This window comes from Gopherus flavomarginatus, chromosome 8 (assembly GCF_025201925.1).
Source record: "Gopherus flavomarginatus isolate rGopFla2 chromosome 8, rGopFla2.mat.asm, whole genome shotgun sequence".
Lineage (NCBI taxonomy): Eukaryota > Metazoa > Chordata > Testudines > Testudinidae > Gopherus > Gopherus flavomarginatus.
The window spans coordinates 81,998,482-82,015,025 of record NC_066624.1 but is presented as its reverse complement, the minus strand read 5'-3'; the positions used below and the strand labels follow the sequence as shown (position 1 = coordinate 82,015,025).

The following is a 16,544-nucleotide window of genomic DNA, read 5'->3' as shown; positions in this document are numbered from 1 at the left end:
TGATCTTATGTTAGCTATAAGGTCGGCATGAAAACAAACTGCTGTAAGCTTTTATTCTTTTTCATTTAATTGTGAATAGTATTAATAGAGAGTCAGATTGGAGATGAGGCACAATTAAAAAATAGAAATTTGGTTTGTAATGTACCATGCGGTCGTTCCACTTACTGTGCCATCTGTGGGTTCTGAGGCTCAGTGTAACAGCAAGTGCAGAAGTCTTTTCTGCACTATTGCTGCAAAATGTGGAGAGATGAGGGTGAGGATTGGAAGGTGGCCATTGGATTCAGGGTTTAAAGTCTCTGTCCCCACCCCCAAGAAGAGAGTTCATGGTTGTGGGGACCCTAAAGCTTGTTGCAGTGGGAGGTAAGGAAGAAGCTACTCTAGGATTATATTCAGATATGATAGTATTTGGATTTAGGATCTGAATATTGTCATCTTCCCCCATTAAAGCAGGATCAGTTGTTTGGTAACTTTCATGTGACCAAAGGGTCAGTAATAGGGCTGTCAAGTGATTTAAAAAAATAGTCACGATTAATCATGTGATTAATCGCACTGTATAATAGAATACCATTTATTTAAATATTTTTGGATGTTTTTTCTACGTTTTCAAATATATTTATTTTGATTACAAAACAGAATACAAAGTGTACAGTGCTCATTTTATATTGATTTTTTTTACAAGTATTTGCACTATATAAAAACAAGAAACAGTATTTTTCAGTTCACTTAATACAAGTACTGTAGTGCAATTGCTTTATCATGAAAGTTGAACTTAAAAATGTAGAATTATGTTAAAAAAAAAACTTCATTCAAAAATAAAACAATGTAAAATTTTAGAGCCTAGAAGTCCACTCAGTCCTACTTATTGTTCAGCCAATCACTCAAACAAGTTTGTTTATATTTGCAGAAGATAATTCTACCCGCTTCTTGTTTACAGTGTCACTTGAAAGTGAGAACAGGCATTTTCATTGCACAGTTGTAGCTAGCATTGCAAGATATTGATGTGCCAGATGCACTAAAGATTCATATGTCTCTTCATGTTTCAACCACCATTCCAGGGGACATGTGTCCATGCTGATGAAGGGTTCTGCTCAATAACTGTCCGAAGCAGTATGGACCGACGCATGTTAATTTTCATTGTCTGAGTCAGATGCCAACAGCAGAAGGTTAATTTTCTTCTTTGGTGGTTTGAGTTCTGTAGCTTCCTTATCACAGTGTTTCTCTTTTAAGACTTCTGAACGCATGCTCCACACCTCATCCCTCTCACATTTTGGAAGGCACTTTGGATGCTTAAACTGTGGGTTGAGTGCTTTAGCTATCGTTAGAAATCTCACATTGGTACCTTCTTTGCATTTTGTGAAATCTGCAGTGAAAGTGTTCTTAAAATGAACATGTGCTGGATCATCATCCAAGACTGTTATAACATGAAATATATGGCAGAATGAGGGTAAGACAGAGATGGGTACATGCAATTCTCCTCCAAGGAGTTCAGTCACAAATGTAATTAAAGCATTATTTTTTTTAACGAGCGGCATCAGCATGGAAGCATGTCCTCTGGAATGGTGGCCAAAGCATGAATGGGCCTATGATTGTTTAGCATATCTGGCACGTAAATACCTTGCAATGCTGGCTACAAAAGTGCTATGCAAATGACTCTCTTCACTTTCTGGTAACAATATAAATAAGAAGTGGGCAGCATTATCTCCCGTAAATGTAAACAAACTTGTTTATCTTAGTGACTGGCTGGACAAGATGTAGGACTGAGTGGACTTGTAGGCTCTGAAGTTTTACATTGTTTTGTTTTTTGAATGCAGATTTTTATATGAAATTAATTGAAAAACAATTTTTTTATCATTTTTATAGTGCAAAGATTTGTAATAAAAATAATGTACACTTTGATTTCAATTACAACACAGAATACTATGAAAATGTAGAAAAACATCCAAAATATTTAATACATTTCAATGGGTATTCTGTTTAACAGCGTGTTTAAAACTGCAATTAATCACGATTAATTTTTTAAATCACAATTAATTTTTTTGAATCGTGTGAGTTAACTGCAGTTAATCGACAGCCCTAGTCAGTGACATTGTTTGGTTTAGATGTCATATGCTGTCATTTGAGCATGATATTGGAATGCTCTCCAGAAAACAAGAGAGGTATGCATTTGGGTTTTGTTTTTTCTTGGGTGGGGGAGGGGCCGGCAGCAGCTTAGGAGGATGGTTTCTCTACTTTTCGGGAGCATGAGAAAGTTGTCTCCAGTTACATTTGGTCCTCTACCCAATGAAGCTGAAGAGATTATTTAGGAACTGAGATTAATATTTTGTTGACTCTTCTCACGTCTAATTAAGTCTTGTGGAGGCATAAAGATAAATGACAGAACAGATAAAATCCATTTGGGACAACAATTTGCCTCAGATAGAGTGGAGAATTTAGAGTGCTATTTGTGAATAATATAGCTCCATTAGAGTGCATAGTGCTTTATAAACTCCTAATGGCATGGGCTGTTCTTCATGTGTGTTTTGTAATCTAAAATAAGTACACAACTCTTCTGGTTTCTCAAGAATCCAGTCTAACTGGGTGAATGGGAGAGAGGGATTAGAGAAAGTGTAACAGGTTTGTCCAGCCTTTCCCACATGTATATTGGCCCTGGTTGTAACAAGTGAGGACGAAAACTGACGGAATTTGCTTGTACTCCAGTTTCTGACAAAGTGATAGAAAACTTAACTTAAAAAAAAATTTTAATTTCTAGAGAGGAGACTTTCTAGCAGTCTGAGAGAGTTCAGTTAAAATTGTCCAGTTAAGCAGCACATGCAACTTACAGCTCCTAGTAACATATCTAGGAGTTTGTCTATACAAGTTATTCCACAATATGGTAAAATGTGAATTTGAAGCAGAATAGTTATTTTGAAATAGCTCCATACCTGGACACTCTTAATTCTGGAATAAGTGTGTTCGCACAAAGTTAATTCTGGCCTAACTCCATGTGTAGACAAGCCCTAAGATGAATGCTCAAAATGTAGTTTCATTTATCAGTTACTTCATGTGTTAAGTAGCTCTACCCTTGAATGTAGAACTACTTAGCCTTTTATCAGAGGGGTAGCCGTGTTAGTCTGGATCTGTAAAAGCAGCAAAGAATCCTGTGGCACCTTATAGACTAACAGACGTTTTGGAGCATGAGCTTTCGTGGGTGAATACCCACTTCTTCAGATGCATGTGGTGGAAATTTCCAGGGGCAGTATATATATGCTAGCAAGCAAGCTAGAGATAACGAGGTCAGTTCAATCAGGGAGGATGAGGCCCTGTTCTAGCAGTTGAGATGTGAAAACCAAGAGAGGAGAAACTGGTTCTGTAGTTGGCAAGCCATTCACAGTCTTTGTTCAATCCTGAGCTGATGGTGTCAAATTTGCACATGAACTGAAGCTCAGCAGTTTCTCTTTGAAGTCTGGTCCTGAAGTTTTTTTGCTGCAGGATGGCCACCTTAAGGTCTGCTATAGTGTGGCCAGGGAGGTTGAAGTGCTCCTCTACAGGTTTTTGTATAGTGCCATTCCTAATGTCTGATTTGTGTCCATTTATCCTTTTCCGTAGAGACTGTCCAGTTTGGCCAATGTACATAGCAGAGGGGCATTGCTGGCATATGATGGCGTATATTACATTGGTGGATGTGCAGGTGAATGAACCAGTGATGGTGTGGCTGATCTGGTTAGGTCCTGTGATGGTGTCGCTGGTGTAGATATGTGGGCAGAGTTGGCATCGAGCTTTGTTGCATGGATTGGTTCCTGAGCTAGAGTTGTTATGGTGCGGTGTGCAGTTACTGGTGAGAATATGTTTCAGGTTGGCAGGTTGTCTGTGGGCAAGGACTGGCCTGCCACCCAAGGCCTGTGAAAGTGTGGGATCATTGTCCAGGATGGGTTGTAGATCCTTGATGATGCATTGGAGGGGTTTTAGCTGGGGGCTGTATGTGATGGCCAGTGGAGTCCTGTTGGTTTCTTTCTTGGGTTTGTCTTGCAGTAGGAGGCTTCTGGGTACACGTCTGGCTCTGTTGATCTGTTTCCTTATTTCCCCGTGCGGGTATTGTAGTTTTGAGAATGCTTGGTGGAGATTTTGTAGGTGTTGGTCTGTGTCTGAGGGGTTAGAGCAGATGCGGTTGTACCTCAGTGCTTGGCTGTAGACAATGGATCGTGTGATGTGTCCGGGATGGAAGCTGGAGGCATGAAGGTAGGCATAGCGGTCGGTAGGTTTTCGATATAGGGTGGTGTTAATGTGACCATCACTTATTTGCACCGTGGTGTCAAGAAAGTGGACCTCTCGTGTAGATTGGTCCAGGCTGAGGTTGATGGTGGGGTGGAAGCTGTTGAAATCATGGTGGAATTTTTCCAGAGTCTCCTTCCCATGGGTCCAGATGATGAAGATGTCATCAATGTAGCCTAGGTAGGGAAGGGGCGTGAGTGGACGAGAGCTGAGGAAGCGTTGTTCCAGGTCGGCCATAAAGATATTGGCATATTGTGGGGCCATGCGGGTACCCATAGCAGTGCCACTGATCTGGAGATATATATTGTCATCAAATTTGAAATAGTTGTGTGTAAGTATAAAGGCACAGAGCTCAGCAGCCAGTTGTGCTGTGGCATCGTCAGGGATAGTGTTCCTGACAGCTTGTATTCCATCTGTGTGTGGGATGTTTGTGTAGAGAGCCTCTACATCCATGGTGGCTAGGATGGTGTTTTCTGGGAGGTGACCAATGCATTGTAGTTTCCTCAGGAAATCAGTGGTGTCATGGTGATAGCTGGGAGTGCTGGTGGCACAGGGTCTGAGTAGAGAGTCCATATATCCAGACAGTCCTTCAGTGAGAGTGCCAATGCCCGAGATGATGGGGCGTCCAGGATTTCTGGGTTTGTGGATCTTGGGTAGTAGATAGAATAACCCTGGTCGGGGCTCTAGGGGTATGTTGATTTCTTCTGGTGTTAGTGTGGGGAGTGTCCTGAGTAGATGCTGTAGTTTCTTAGTGTATTCCTCAGTGGGATCTGAGGGAAGTGGCCTGTAGAATTTGGTATTGGAGAGTTGTCTGGCGGCCTCCTTTTGGTAGTCAGACCTGTTCATGATGACAACGGCACCTCCTTTATCAGCCTCTTTAATGATAATGTCAGGGTGGTTTCTGAGGCTGTGGATGGCATTGCGTTCTGCACGACTTAGGTTGTGAGGCAAGCGATGTTGTTGTTCCACGATTTCTGCCTGTGCACGCCGGTGGAAGCATTCAATGTATAGGTCCAGATTGTCATTTCGACCCTCAGGAGGAGTCCATGTGGAGTTCTTCTTCTTGTGCTGTTGGTGGGAGGGCACCTGTGTATCAGTGCACTGTTCAGTGTTGTCCTGGAAGTATTCTTTGAGTCGGAGATGGCGAAAGTAGGCTTCCAGATCGCCACAGAACTGTATCATGTTGGTGGAGGTGGCAGGGCAGAAAGAGAGTCCCCGAGATAGGACAGACTTTTCTTCTGGGCTGAGTGTGTAGTTGGATAGATTGATGATATTGCTGGGTGGGTTAGGGGTACCACGGTTGTGGCCCCATGTGGCAGGTAGGAGTTTAGACAGCTTACAGTCTTTTTTCCTTTGTAGAGAGGTGAAGTGAGTAATGTAGATCTCCTGTCTTATTCTAGTGAAGTCCGTTTGTATAGAAGTTTGGTTATTAATGAGAGTCTCCAGGTTGGAGAGCTCTTTTTTGATGTTTTCCTGTTTGCTGTATAGGATGCTGATCAGGTGGTTCCTCAGTTCCTCATGCTCCAAAACGTCTGTTAGACTATAAGGTGCCACAGGATTCTTTGCTGCTTTTACTTAGTCTTTGGCCTTAATAAAGGACAGGCAGTAAAGCCAATAAGAAGGAACACATATCAGAAAAGAGGCGAAGGCATATAGGAGAAGAGACAAAATTGGAGAGAGAGACAGTAAAACAGAGGGGCACAATAGTGGTGGTCTGAATGTTTTTATCATACATAAGGTTCCATTAAATATTTACTCCTGTGGGCATTCTGCACCAAAAAAAAAAAAAAATCTGCAAATTTTATTTGTAAAATAAATGTGGAAGCTCCAGCATGGCATTGGGGAGCACAGGCCACTGGCTGCACAGAGGTGGGAGATCACTGTGCAGCTCCCACACCGGGACACGGATTCAACTGTGAGGCTGCACCCAACCCTGACACAGCACAAGGACTAAGCCTTCCCCAGAAACACCCGAGGGCCCTGCCTCTCTGTGCCAGGTGTGGGCAGGTAGGCTCAGCAAGGCAGGATCCAAGTGTGGAGGGGCTTAGTGTGAGGGGGTCCAGCTGTGTGTTGAGAGGATTCTGTGTGGGGCAATCTGGGTGTGGGCAGCTCAGTTAAAGATCCGGATGCAGGAGGGATCTGGATGCACGAGCTTGTTGGGGAGGTTCTGAGTGCAACAATAATGGGACTCTGCCAGGGGGTTCAGGGGAAGGTAGTTGGGACTCAGGGGGGCGGAGTCTGGGTGTGGAGAGGATAGGGCTCAGCAGGGGAGCTCAGTGCGAGGGTCCAGATGCTGGGGGAGTTGGGATCAGTGGGGTGGGGATCCAGGTGCAACTGGTTGGGGTTCAGTAGGGTGGGGATCCGGGTGTGGGTGGCTTGTTGGGGTGGTCCAGGGGCAGGGGACATGGGGCTCATTGGGTGGATGGAGAGGAAGTTCTGGGTGGCAGGGGGTGAAGCTCGGCAGGAAGGTCTGGGTATGAGGGGATCTGGATGCACGGTTTGGGTAGATGGGGAGAAGCTCCCTATACAGTGATCCCTATCTGTGCAGCTAAGGAGAGATGGGTGCAGGAAGTGATGGGGTGGAGTTTTCAGAGCTTCATACAACCAGGGAATAAGTCTGACATGGCCCCAGGTGCCATGCAGGGGAAGAGAAAGTCCTGTCCTCCCCAGCCCAGCTGGGACCAGCAGCTGAGACTGGTGCAGGGGAGGAGCCACCTGCCAGGTCTTCCCCAGTCCCACCCCCTGCTCACAGTGATATACCTCTCTGCCAGCTGCCCTGGGCACTTGAAACATACTGCTGGGGAGGATTGCAAAACTGCTCTTGTGGCTTCCCTTTGCTTCTCCATCAGAAAATCATATTTCTGCAGGGAAGCAAAGAACTGCGGGGGACATAAATTCTACGCATGTGCAGTGGTGCAGAATTCCACTGGGAGTAAATATTACTCACCTTATAGTAGAGCATACATTCTCAACCTGTGGTTTTGATCTAGGCTTCTCTTCAGTGACCTACTGTATCACTTGCAACCGTTCTTCCTCAGATAGCAGAATCCCTATAAACCAGTGAAAGCGTCAGAATTCTGTGGCACCTTATAGACTAACAAACGTTTGTTAGTCTATAAGATGCCACAGAACTCTTTGCCTCTTTTACAGATCCAGACTAACACGGCTACCCCTCTGATATAAACCAGTGGTTTTCAACCTTTTTTCATTTGCAGGCCCTTAAAAAAATTTGCATGGAGGTGTGGACCCCTTAGGAAATATAAGACAGTCTGTGGATCACCAGGTTAAAAACCACTGCTATATATCTTTGGCATCTCTTTTGAGGGATCTGGATGAAAGGACTCACCTACTCAGGCAGTCACTACATGAAAACGTTTGAGAAACAGTAGGGTAGATATTCCTCTAGTCTGGCATTTTAATAGTCACTTTAATGAAAGTTGTGTCTAACAGACTTTCAGATAGGCCAAACCTTAAAATATGCCCTTTTTCATTTGCAACAGCTTTAGATTAATATAAATTATAAAACAGTATATTTATCCATCACTGTACAAGTGATATCCTCTGCTGAGAGCCAGTTTCATAACTGTTGATCTCTGGTTTCCTGGATGTATGGATTCACCCACTGTCTCTCTTTCCAGATGGTTTTATATCCATAAAGCTTCTGTGCCATTGACCATACCATCATTGTACAGAGAACAAACTACATATTCTGTGTTTAAAAAAATTTGCAACAAAAATAAAGTCAAGTAGGCCTGATATATAGGGTTAGCTATTAAGAGGAAAGAATGTTTCCTCTTTTGATCGTTAAGTACCCAAAGGAAAGTACAGTTGTGTGTTGGGAAAATAACAGACTATTAGGGACTGCTATCAAAATTACAACTCTAGATTACTGCTACTTATAGCTGCTTATAGTAGATTTACAGTTTATGCATATCCTAGAGGACAATTACACATGACCTTTTTTGAGGTGTTTCCAAATAACTGAATGAAGTTTTATATATGGGGCATAGGAATATTTAAGATATCACTCTAATAATAATTTAGTTTTATGTCTTCTTCATTACTACTATGAGCAATTAATGGTAGACAGGCAAGTAGGCTACTTACTGTGCATGTCATTATTTTCTACAGCAAGCAGAGAAATGGATGTACTCTTTGAAGTGTTGTTCGATGAAGAATTCCCTGGAGGCCTAACAATAAGGTCTGTGTTTGCTTATACTGATTTTGTGAGACTGAATTGAATTTAAATTACTGGCTTTTTGTTGATGTGTGTGTGTTTTTGAATGCCTCATGAGAACTTTGACCAACTCCATTTAGAGGTAGTTTTGCTTCTGTAATGTATGTTTTCTGTATTTTTGTCCCTCATTCTTTATGACTAGAGACAATTGCCTGAAAACAGAATCTGTCTCTCTGAAGAAGTGCTTATTACTCCTGATATTGACAGCCCCAAGTGAAGTTCTAATCTTTTCCAAAGCAACCACCCTGATGCCACACACAAAGCACTAGAGAACTAGGCTATGCAGATGTGCTTGCAAGTAGAATATTTTATAATATATACTATTTATTATCTGCATGTCTCTAATCACACTGGAAATAGATTTTGATTTTATAATAGTGTCATAAACAGATAGCTAAGGGTTAATGTCTCTTTCACCTATAAAAGGGTTAACACCAGTAACCTGAAACACCTGACCAGAGGACCAATCAGGAAACAAGACTTTTTCAAATCTGGGTGGAGGGAAGTTTTGGGTGTGAGTTCTTTTGTTCTTTGTCTTGGGTCTGACCCTCTTGGCTCTGAGAGTGATTTTTCTATCTCCAGGCTTTCTAATCTTCTAATTACAAGTTGTAAGTACAAGGATAGTAGGACAATAGGTTTTATATTGTTTTTCTTTTGTATTTACATGTGTGTAGTTGCTGGAATGTTTTAAATTGTATTCTTTTGGAATAAGGCTGTTTATTCACTTTTTTTCTTAAGCAATTGACCCTGTATATTGTCAGTTTATTACAGAGACCATTTTGTGTCCTTTTTTCATTCTTTTTATATAAAGCTTTCTTTTTAAGACCTGTTGGAGTTTTTCTTTAGTGGGGACTCCAGGGAATTGAGTCTGCAGCTCACCAGGGAATTGGTGGGAGGAAGAAGTCAGGGGGAAAATCTCTTTGTGTTAGATTTACTAAGCCTGACTTTGCATACCCTCTGGGTGAGGGAGGAAGAGAGATTAGCTCTCTCGGTACTTGTGTTTCCAGGACTGGAAACAGGGAGGGTAGAATCCCTTTGTTTAGATTCACGGAGCTTGCTTCTATCTCTCTCTCCAGGAACCCAGGGAGGGAACACCTGGAGGGGAGAAGGGGGGAAGGGAAATGGTTTATTCCCCTTTGTTGTGAGACTCAAGGAATCTGAGTCTTGGGGTCCCCCAGGGAAGGTTTTGGGGAGACCACAGTGAGCTAGGCACTGTATAATTCTTAGCTGGTGGCAGCAATACCAGGTCCAAGCTGGTAACTAAGCTTGGAGGTTTTCATGCTAACACCCACATTTTGGATGCTAAGGTCCAGATCTGGGAAAAAATGTTATGACAAATAGTGCCTTTCATGTTCAGGTTATAGTATCTGAAAAGTACTTTACAAAGCAAGAAGCGACTTTGATGCTGGTAGTGGGGCAAGTGTAGTTGAAAACAGCAGTCGTTATAAGCAGTACCTTATATATTCTGCAGCAACAGAATTCACCTATTTTACCCTGCCACAAAATTTTGCTCTAATCAAAGCTTTCAGATTTAAACAGAATGGGCCAAGACAGAGGCTCTCATTCATGTGCTCAGGCAAAAGAGCGCTCTGCCAAGAAGGTGACTAAAAAGCAGGCTTCAGCTTCTCGTCCTCAGAAATCCACCAAGAAACTGCATTCTCCAACTCAGCAGACCCCATCGGTACCCAACTGTACCAGGCTTTCCACCTCCAAGGTAGTGGGACCATCCGGTACTGTGGGTACCGCAGCAGCAAAAGACCGTAAGTGGGCTAATTCGGATAAGGGCAGCAAAGGGAAAGCAAAACCCTCTTCCTCGGTACCATCCGATCTGATGAGGCTCTCGGCTCTGAGCAGTTTGACAGCACTGCAAGCTATGGTGCCACCTTCTGCCTCCATGGCGCACAGAGTGCGATCCTCAGCACTGCACCACAACTGCATTCCAGACGTTGGTACCACCACCAAAGCCTTCATAGGTACCAATGCTCTTGGTACCGCAGCAATTCCTTTGACACAAGGATCTCCTGGTCTCTTCACCAGAATCTCCTCTTCCCAGTACCGGCGTCACTCCAGCATGCTTGGCTTACTACATTGCCAGATCTGCTCTTCTCTTTTCAAGTGATGAGAACAATTAGGATGAAGGGGAAATCTATGCCGCCCATCACTCCTCACCTCCTCATACATCTGCCAGACCATGTCCATCACGACAAAGAGATTATCATCCAGGATCTCAAACTCAGAACTAGTACAGATGCCCATGGATCCCATGACCCATGACTTTCCCACCCGAGTGGCCTTACTGGGAACCATGGTTAGCTTACCGAACAGAACACCACAAGCCTTCCAGTCCACCCAGGGTGAGGTCAAGACATTCCCCTTCACCCTCTGTACCAGGACCCTCCGAACCTCCAGAAATGGTGGCTGAGGAACTGGAGGAGGCTTCAGAGCATGTAGCTGCACTAGCAGCCAACTTTCTCATTTTGTTCCCCAGATGAAAGCATCATGCCCCTACCCTCCCACCTGTGGGATGATTTTAAACAAATTCAGGAGCTCTTTAAAAGAGTGCCAGATTCCTGGGGCATTCCACTAGAGAATGTGCCTGACTCCTAGCATAAGCTGCTGGGCATACTACACACATCAACTTCTTCCAGAATCACCATACCAGTCAATGACTCCCTCTTGAACCCAGCCAAAACCATCTGGCAGACCCTGCCAACAGTCCCATCAACCTGCAAGAGGGCAGATAAAAAGTATTATGCCCTGTCTAAGAGAATAGAATTCCTTTTTTCGCACCACACACCAAACTCCCTGATGGTGGAAGCAGTGAATGAATGGGGCAGAAAACACCATTCCAGAGCCACCCTGTACTACAGGAACTGGAAGAGACTAGACCTTTTTGGTTGTAAGGCCCATCAATCAGCAACCCTACAATTTAGGATCACCAACTATGAGGCGTTAATGGCCAAGTACAATTATACAAACTACTTGAAACTGTTGGATTTTATTGAGTTTCTGCCTGAAGAAGAGAAGGAACAATTCAGAGCAACCATCTCAGAGGGCCATCTTCTCGTTCAAACAGCCTTCCAAGTATCATTGGACTTGGAAGACACAGCGGCATGTTCCATCGCCCCAGCCGTAGTCTTGCAACGTGCACCTGGTGCCACCTTTCTGGGTTTCCCAAAGAGGTGCAATCAATGGTCAAGGTTATCCCGTTTGAAGGGCCCAAGTTATTTGCATACAAAACCAATGAATCCCTTCACATGTTGAAGGACTCCAGAGCAACACTGAAATCCTTGGGCATATACATGCGTAAGAATAAGAGAAAAAACAGGACAAGTATGGCTCAGCACAAAGATTCCGATCTGTGCCTTATGCACAACCTCAGAGACTGAAGAAGAGACCTGAAAGATGACGACAGTCCCTGTCCTAGTCTTTGACATCCCAGCAAATACTTCAAGACAACAGTTTTGGTTGAGGGCCTGAGATACCCACAATTTCAGGTGCTGGAAACACCCACTACCTCCCATCCATTTATTCAGAGATTGTCTGACCCCATTCCATCCAGTTTGACAGACTATCACATCTGACAGATGGGTATTAGAGATCATCGAGACTGGCTATTCCATCCCATTTACCTCTATCCCCCTCTCCCACCCATACACCCTCAATCTCCTGTTCATCTTCAGGTACCCCTCTCATGAACATCTACTGTGACAGAACATAAACCATCTCATACACCTAGGTGAAATAGAATTAGTGCCAACACAACACAGAGGGAGGGAATTTTACTCACATTACTTTTTAATCTAGAAAAAACTGAAAGATGGAGGCCCATTCTTGATTTAAGGAAACTGAACAAATTCATGAAGGCCCAACACTTTAGGATGGTCACATTAGCAAGCATAATTCCAGCACTGGAAAGAGGAGACTGGTTCTCTGCCCTTGACCTCCAGGATGCATATTTTCATATAATAATACATCTCTCACACAGGAGGTTCCTCAGATTTGTTCTAGGAGCCAGCCACTTTCACTACAACATTCTGTCCTTTGGACTGTCCACGGCCCCACGGGTATTTTTGAAAGTTCTCCTGGTGGTGGCTCACCTGTGCGGACAAGGGGTCACAATATTCCCCTATTTGGATGATTGTTTACTCAAAGCATTGACTCAGCAAGGGGCACTAGAAGCTACTCAAAACACAGTAGTTCTTTTCACATGTCTAGGCCTACGAGTAAATGCACAAATCAGCATTCACACCAGTGCAGAAACTGGAGTTCATCAGGGCCTACCTCAGCTCTCCAGAGGCTACAGCCTCACTGCCCCAACAACAATTCACAGGGCGGGGGGAACTGGGAGCCCTTATGGCACACTCCTCTATGCACAACATTCTTCAAATATAAAGTTACCTTAAAACTGCATCCCAAGTTCTTACCTAAGGTTGCCTCTTCATTCCATCTTAATCAACCCATTCACCTCCCATCATTCTTACCAAAACCCGATGGGAATAAAAGAGAAGCAGCACTTCACACCCTGGATGTCCGAATGGTGCTAGCCTTTTACATCAAGAGAACAAAGGCTTTCAGAAAGTCACCAAAATTGTCCTTTCCAACGCAGAGTGATCAAAAGGAGATGCCATATCTAAACAGGGGTTGTCTATATGGATCTCCAGATGCATTAACTTTTGTTATCACCAACAGCTACAACCCGCTCCAGGGACTCTCATACACTCCATCAGAGCTCTGTCTGCATTGATAGCCTTCCTTAACAATATCCCCATTGTGAACATCTGCAAAACAGCAACCTGGGCGTCCTCCCATGCATTCACACAACTTTATGCCATAGAGCAGAATTCATCCTCAGATGCTTTATGCAGATTATCGTTTTGTCATCTGTCACAACGGCAACTCTGAAGCCCCTTTCTTCCACCGAGGGGCACTGCTCTACAGTCACCTAAAGTGGAGCATCCACAGGGATCCTCCAAGAAAAAGAAGAGAAGGTTACTTACCCTGTGCAGTAATTGAGGATTTTTGAGATAGTTGTCCCTGTGGGTGCTTCACTATCCTCCCTCCTCTTCAGAGTTTTCACGCTGGATACTCTGAGATAGAGAAGAAACTGAGCAGGGGTTGGTTGCACAGCGCTATGTAACCAGTTGAGGCGGTGCAAGATGGGGACAGCGCATGTGCAGCCCAGCCAGGCACTGCTACTATAAATCTGTGATTACAAGCACAGGGGTGCGGAATCACCTAAAATTGAGCACCACACAGGGACAACCATCTTGAAGAGCCGCAGTTGCGGCACAGGGTGAGTAACCTTCTCCTACAGTTATGCTCCTGTATCTGGCTCGTGCCTCATCCATTTTCAGACCCTGCTGCTGCCTCAGTGTCCCCTTTTCTGCAGCCAAACCAGCCAATGCTTTTTGTTTGTTCTCCTCTTCTGTAGACTGGTTTATTAATATAAACTAAATGTACAATGGGGCACACTCCCAGTTTGGAGCACCCCCTTGCATCCATGCTTAACTGCACCAGTATCCTGAGCTGAAGGACCTCCTGCAGTCTGTCTGCCTCTCACGTGGTCTTCTGTGGCTCAGCCTTTCTGCCAAGTCACATAATGTTCAATCCCCTTTTGGGGTAAATGAAAGATCCAAATGAAAATCCAGATAATTTTTCTGCTCCCTTAGGCTACTGAAGTTTTCTGCTTCCACTTACAAAGCATAATCTCAGGGCTTCCTCCTACAGGAGACTACTGTGCTCCCTGTGGATCTCTTCCAGCTGTTGTAGGCCCTAACTCAGTTCTCCTCTCACCCCCCAGAAGCCTACTCTACCCCCGTGGGTTTCTCTCCATAGAAGAGTCCTATCTCCTCTGCAGTGTCTCCCTAGATCTTGTCCCCTTTCCGTGCCCTTCGTGAGCTCCTAATTCCCTCTAAAATATTTTGCTCTTTCTGCAAGTAGCTCCAGACACACCTTTCCGTATGGCTGGTAGGGACAGCTTCCTCCCCAGTCCATCCTGACCCTGGATCCCCTCTGAGTTCCCTGCAGCTCTCTTCCCTTCACCTTGTATCAAGCATTAGGTCCCAGCTCTGCCAGCCCACTCCAGACTCTGACCCTCTATGGAGAGATCAGAAGTCCTTGCTCCTGGGCTACCCTGTGATCCAGGTCACCCAACCCAACCACCATCCCAAACCATCCCCTGAGAGGCAAAGTAGGGACCGGTGGGGCTGATCCCAATTTCCCTTTAAGGGCCAGCTCATTCTGTTATGGATCCCAAATTCATATTTAGGTACTTAAATCAGTAGTCATATTTTCAAAAGCACTGAGTACCCTACAACTTCCATTTTAGGACACTTTTTTTTTTTTAGGAAATTGTGTGATACAGAAGTTACTAGAAACCAGGACACTGATGTTTTGTTTTCTGATTCTGGTGCTGGCTTGAAGTGTGATCTTAGGCAAATCACTTAATATCTTTGTGTGTCAATTCGTCCTGTAAAATAGTTATAACAATAGTGACCTCAAAAGCATCCTGTGGCGCTAATATTAACTAATATTTATGAAGTGCTTTGAACTCATTGCTTGAAAGGGGCTATGTAAGCTCAAAGAGTAGTAGTATGTATTATATTTAACTTGGCTAGTCACCAAAGGCAGGCAAGAGGGAACATTGTATGGTTAACATCATAGCCAAAGGACATGACTGCAATTTTAATACTAGGTATGGTCCCAGGTCTTGCTGTCAGTCTTGAATTCGTGGCCTTTTGGCCCAGAGGCAAAAGTACTATTAACTAAGACATACAGGCAGTGGACAATCAACAACTTAAAACAATTATCTAACTTGTTTTTCTCTTTTTTTGTTTAGGTGCTCACCTGCTAGAGGTTATCGTCTGCCAACAAGTGCCTTAATTAACCTCTCTCATGGTAGTCGGTCCGAAACAGGAAATCAGAAATTGACAGCCATAGTGAAACCACAACCAGCTGTGAATCATTACAACTCATGCCCATCTGAGTCATCATCTGTGTGCTCACAAAAAGTGCATCTAGGTGGTCTCAACCATTCTCCTCGTTCCCTTTTTGTTCCTACTCGAGTAAGATCTTTCTCTTTAGTTTATATACAATCCTTTTTCTGTAGAAATGGAGTTAGTACTGTGGTTGGATCTTCATTGATACTGACAGAATTTTGTATTTTTCATGGTTATGTTTAGTGACTCAGTAATATATTGAGCCTTTTACACTAATTCACTAATTCAGATCCATCCAAAATTCAAATGGCCCAAAACCTTGGTCCCTCTGACAGCAGTCTGATGGCCTTTGTGAAAAGTTGGTAGCTTCAGTCCAGTTACAAGTGGGCAAGTGTCTAAAGTAGCCTTTCTATTAGAAACCTTGGCAGAAAGACAACTATCTTCTTTTTTCCCACCCCCATCAATAGTGATTGTTCCTCTGGATCAGGATTGTATCCCTGCTGAGAATAAATAGAAGACTTAATTTTCCTGTGCTATCTTATTTTGTAACTTGGTGAGAATTCAGTTCATTTTGGAAATATAATACACAAGAAAAATGGCTTGAATAAGACTGAGTTGTCATAGGCCTAATTTAACTTTTATCTTAATGAGCAGTTTCTTTAAAGAACAATGAGAGTTTGAGGGTGATTTCTTATTTAAGAATTTTCTCATAATGTAAATCTGTGGAAGAAAAATCATTCTACAAAATAACTGAGAAACAATGAAACACCTCTTCCCTACTTTTTTAAATCGATGATTTAGCAACTGAATGGAAGACAGCATTACAATCTCAGGGCTGAAAATCAGGGCAATTCCATTTCACTACAGAAAGGATCATTTTTGGGCAGCAATCAGAAACAAAAAGTAAGTGTTATGATTTGTTATTGGGTATTAAAATATCCATATTCAGTTTATGTACAGATGGATTTAAACCTTTTGAAAACATTGGTGCAAATATCACTCACAGTCAGACAGAAAATTAAAGTGGTTGTTGTTTAGCAAAGTATACTTGCCAAAAGGAAGTTATACACTATCCTGATCATCACAGTGTAAAAAAATAATGGATTCAAATGAATACA

General features: G+C 43.3%; 1 protein-coding gene across 2 annotated transcripts in view; it reads left to right on the top strand.

Annotated features, from left to right (window-relative positions):
• XRN1 (5'-3' exoribonuclease 1) overlaps positions 1–16,544 on the top strand; it is an 86,609-nt gene that overhangs the window by 58,824 nt on the left and 11,241 nt on the right. The window contains exons 30-32 of one of the 2 annotated variants that reach the window (XM_050965785.1): positions 8,380–8,449; positions 15,327–15,552; positions 16,228–16,329. In XM_050965785.1, coding sequence (XP_050821742.1) covers positions 8,380–8,449; positions 15,327–15,552; positions 16,228–16,329 — 398 coding nt within the window. The remainder of the gene's footprint in view (positions 1–8,379; positions 8,450–15,326; positions 15,553–16,227; positions 16,330–16,544) is intronic. The other variant, XM_050965786.1, reaches the window with a different exon arrangement.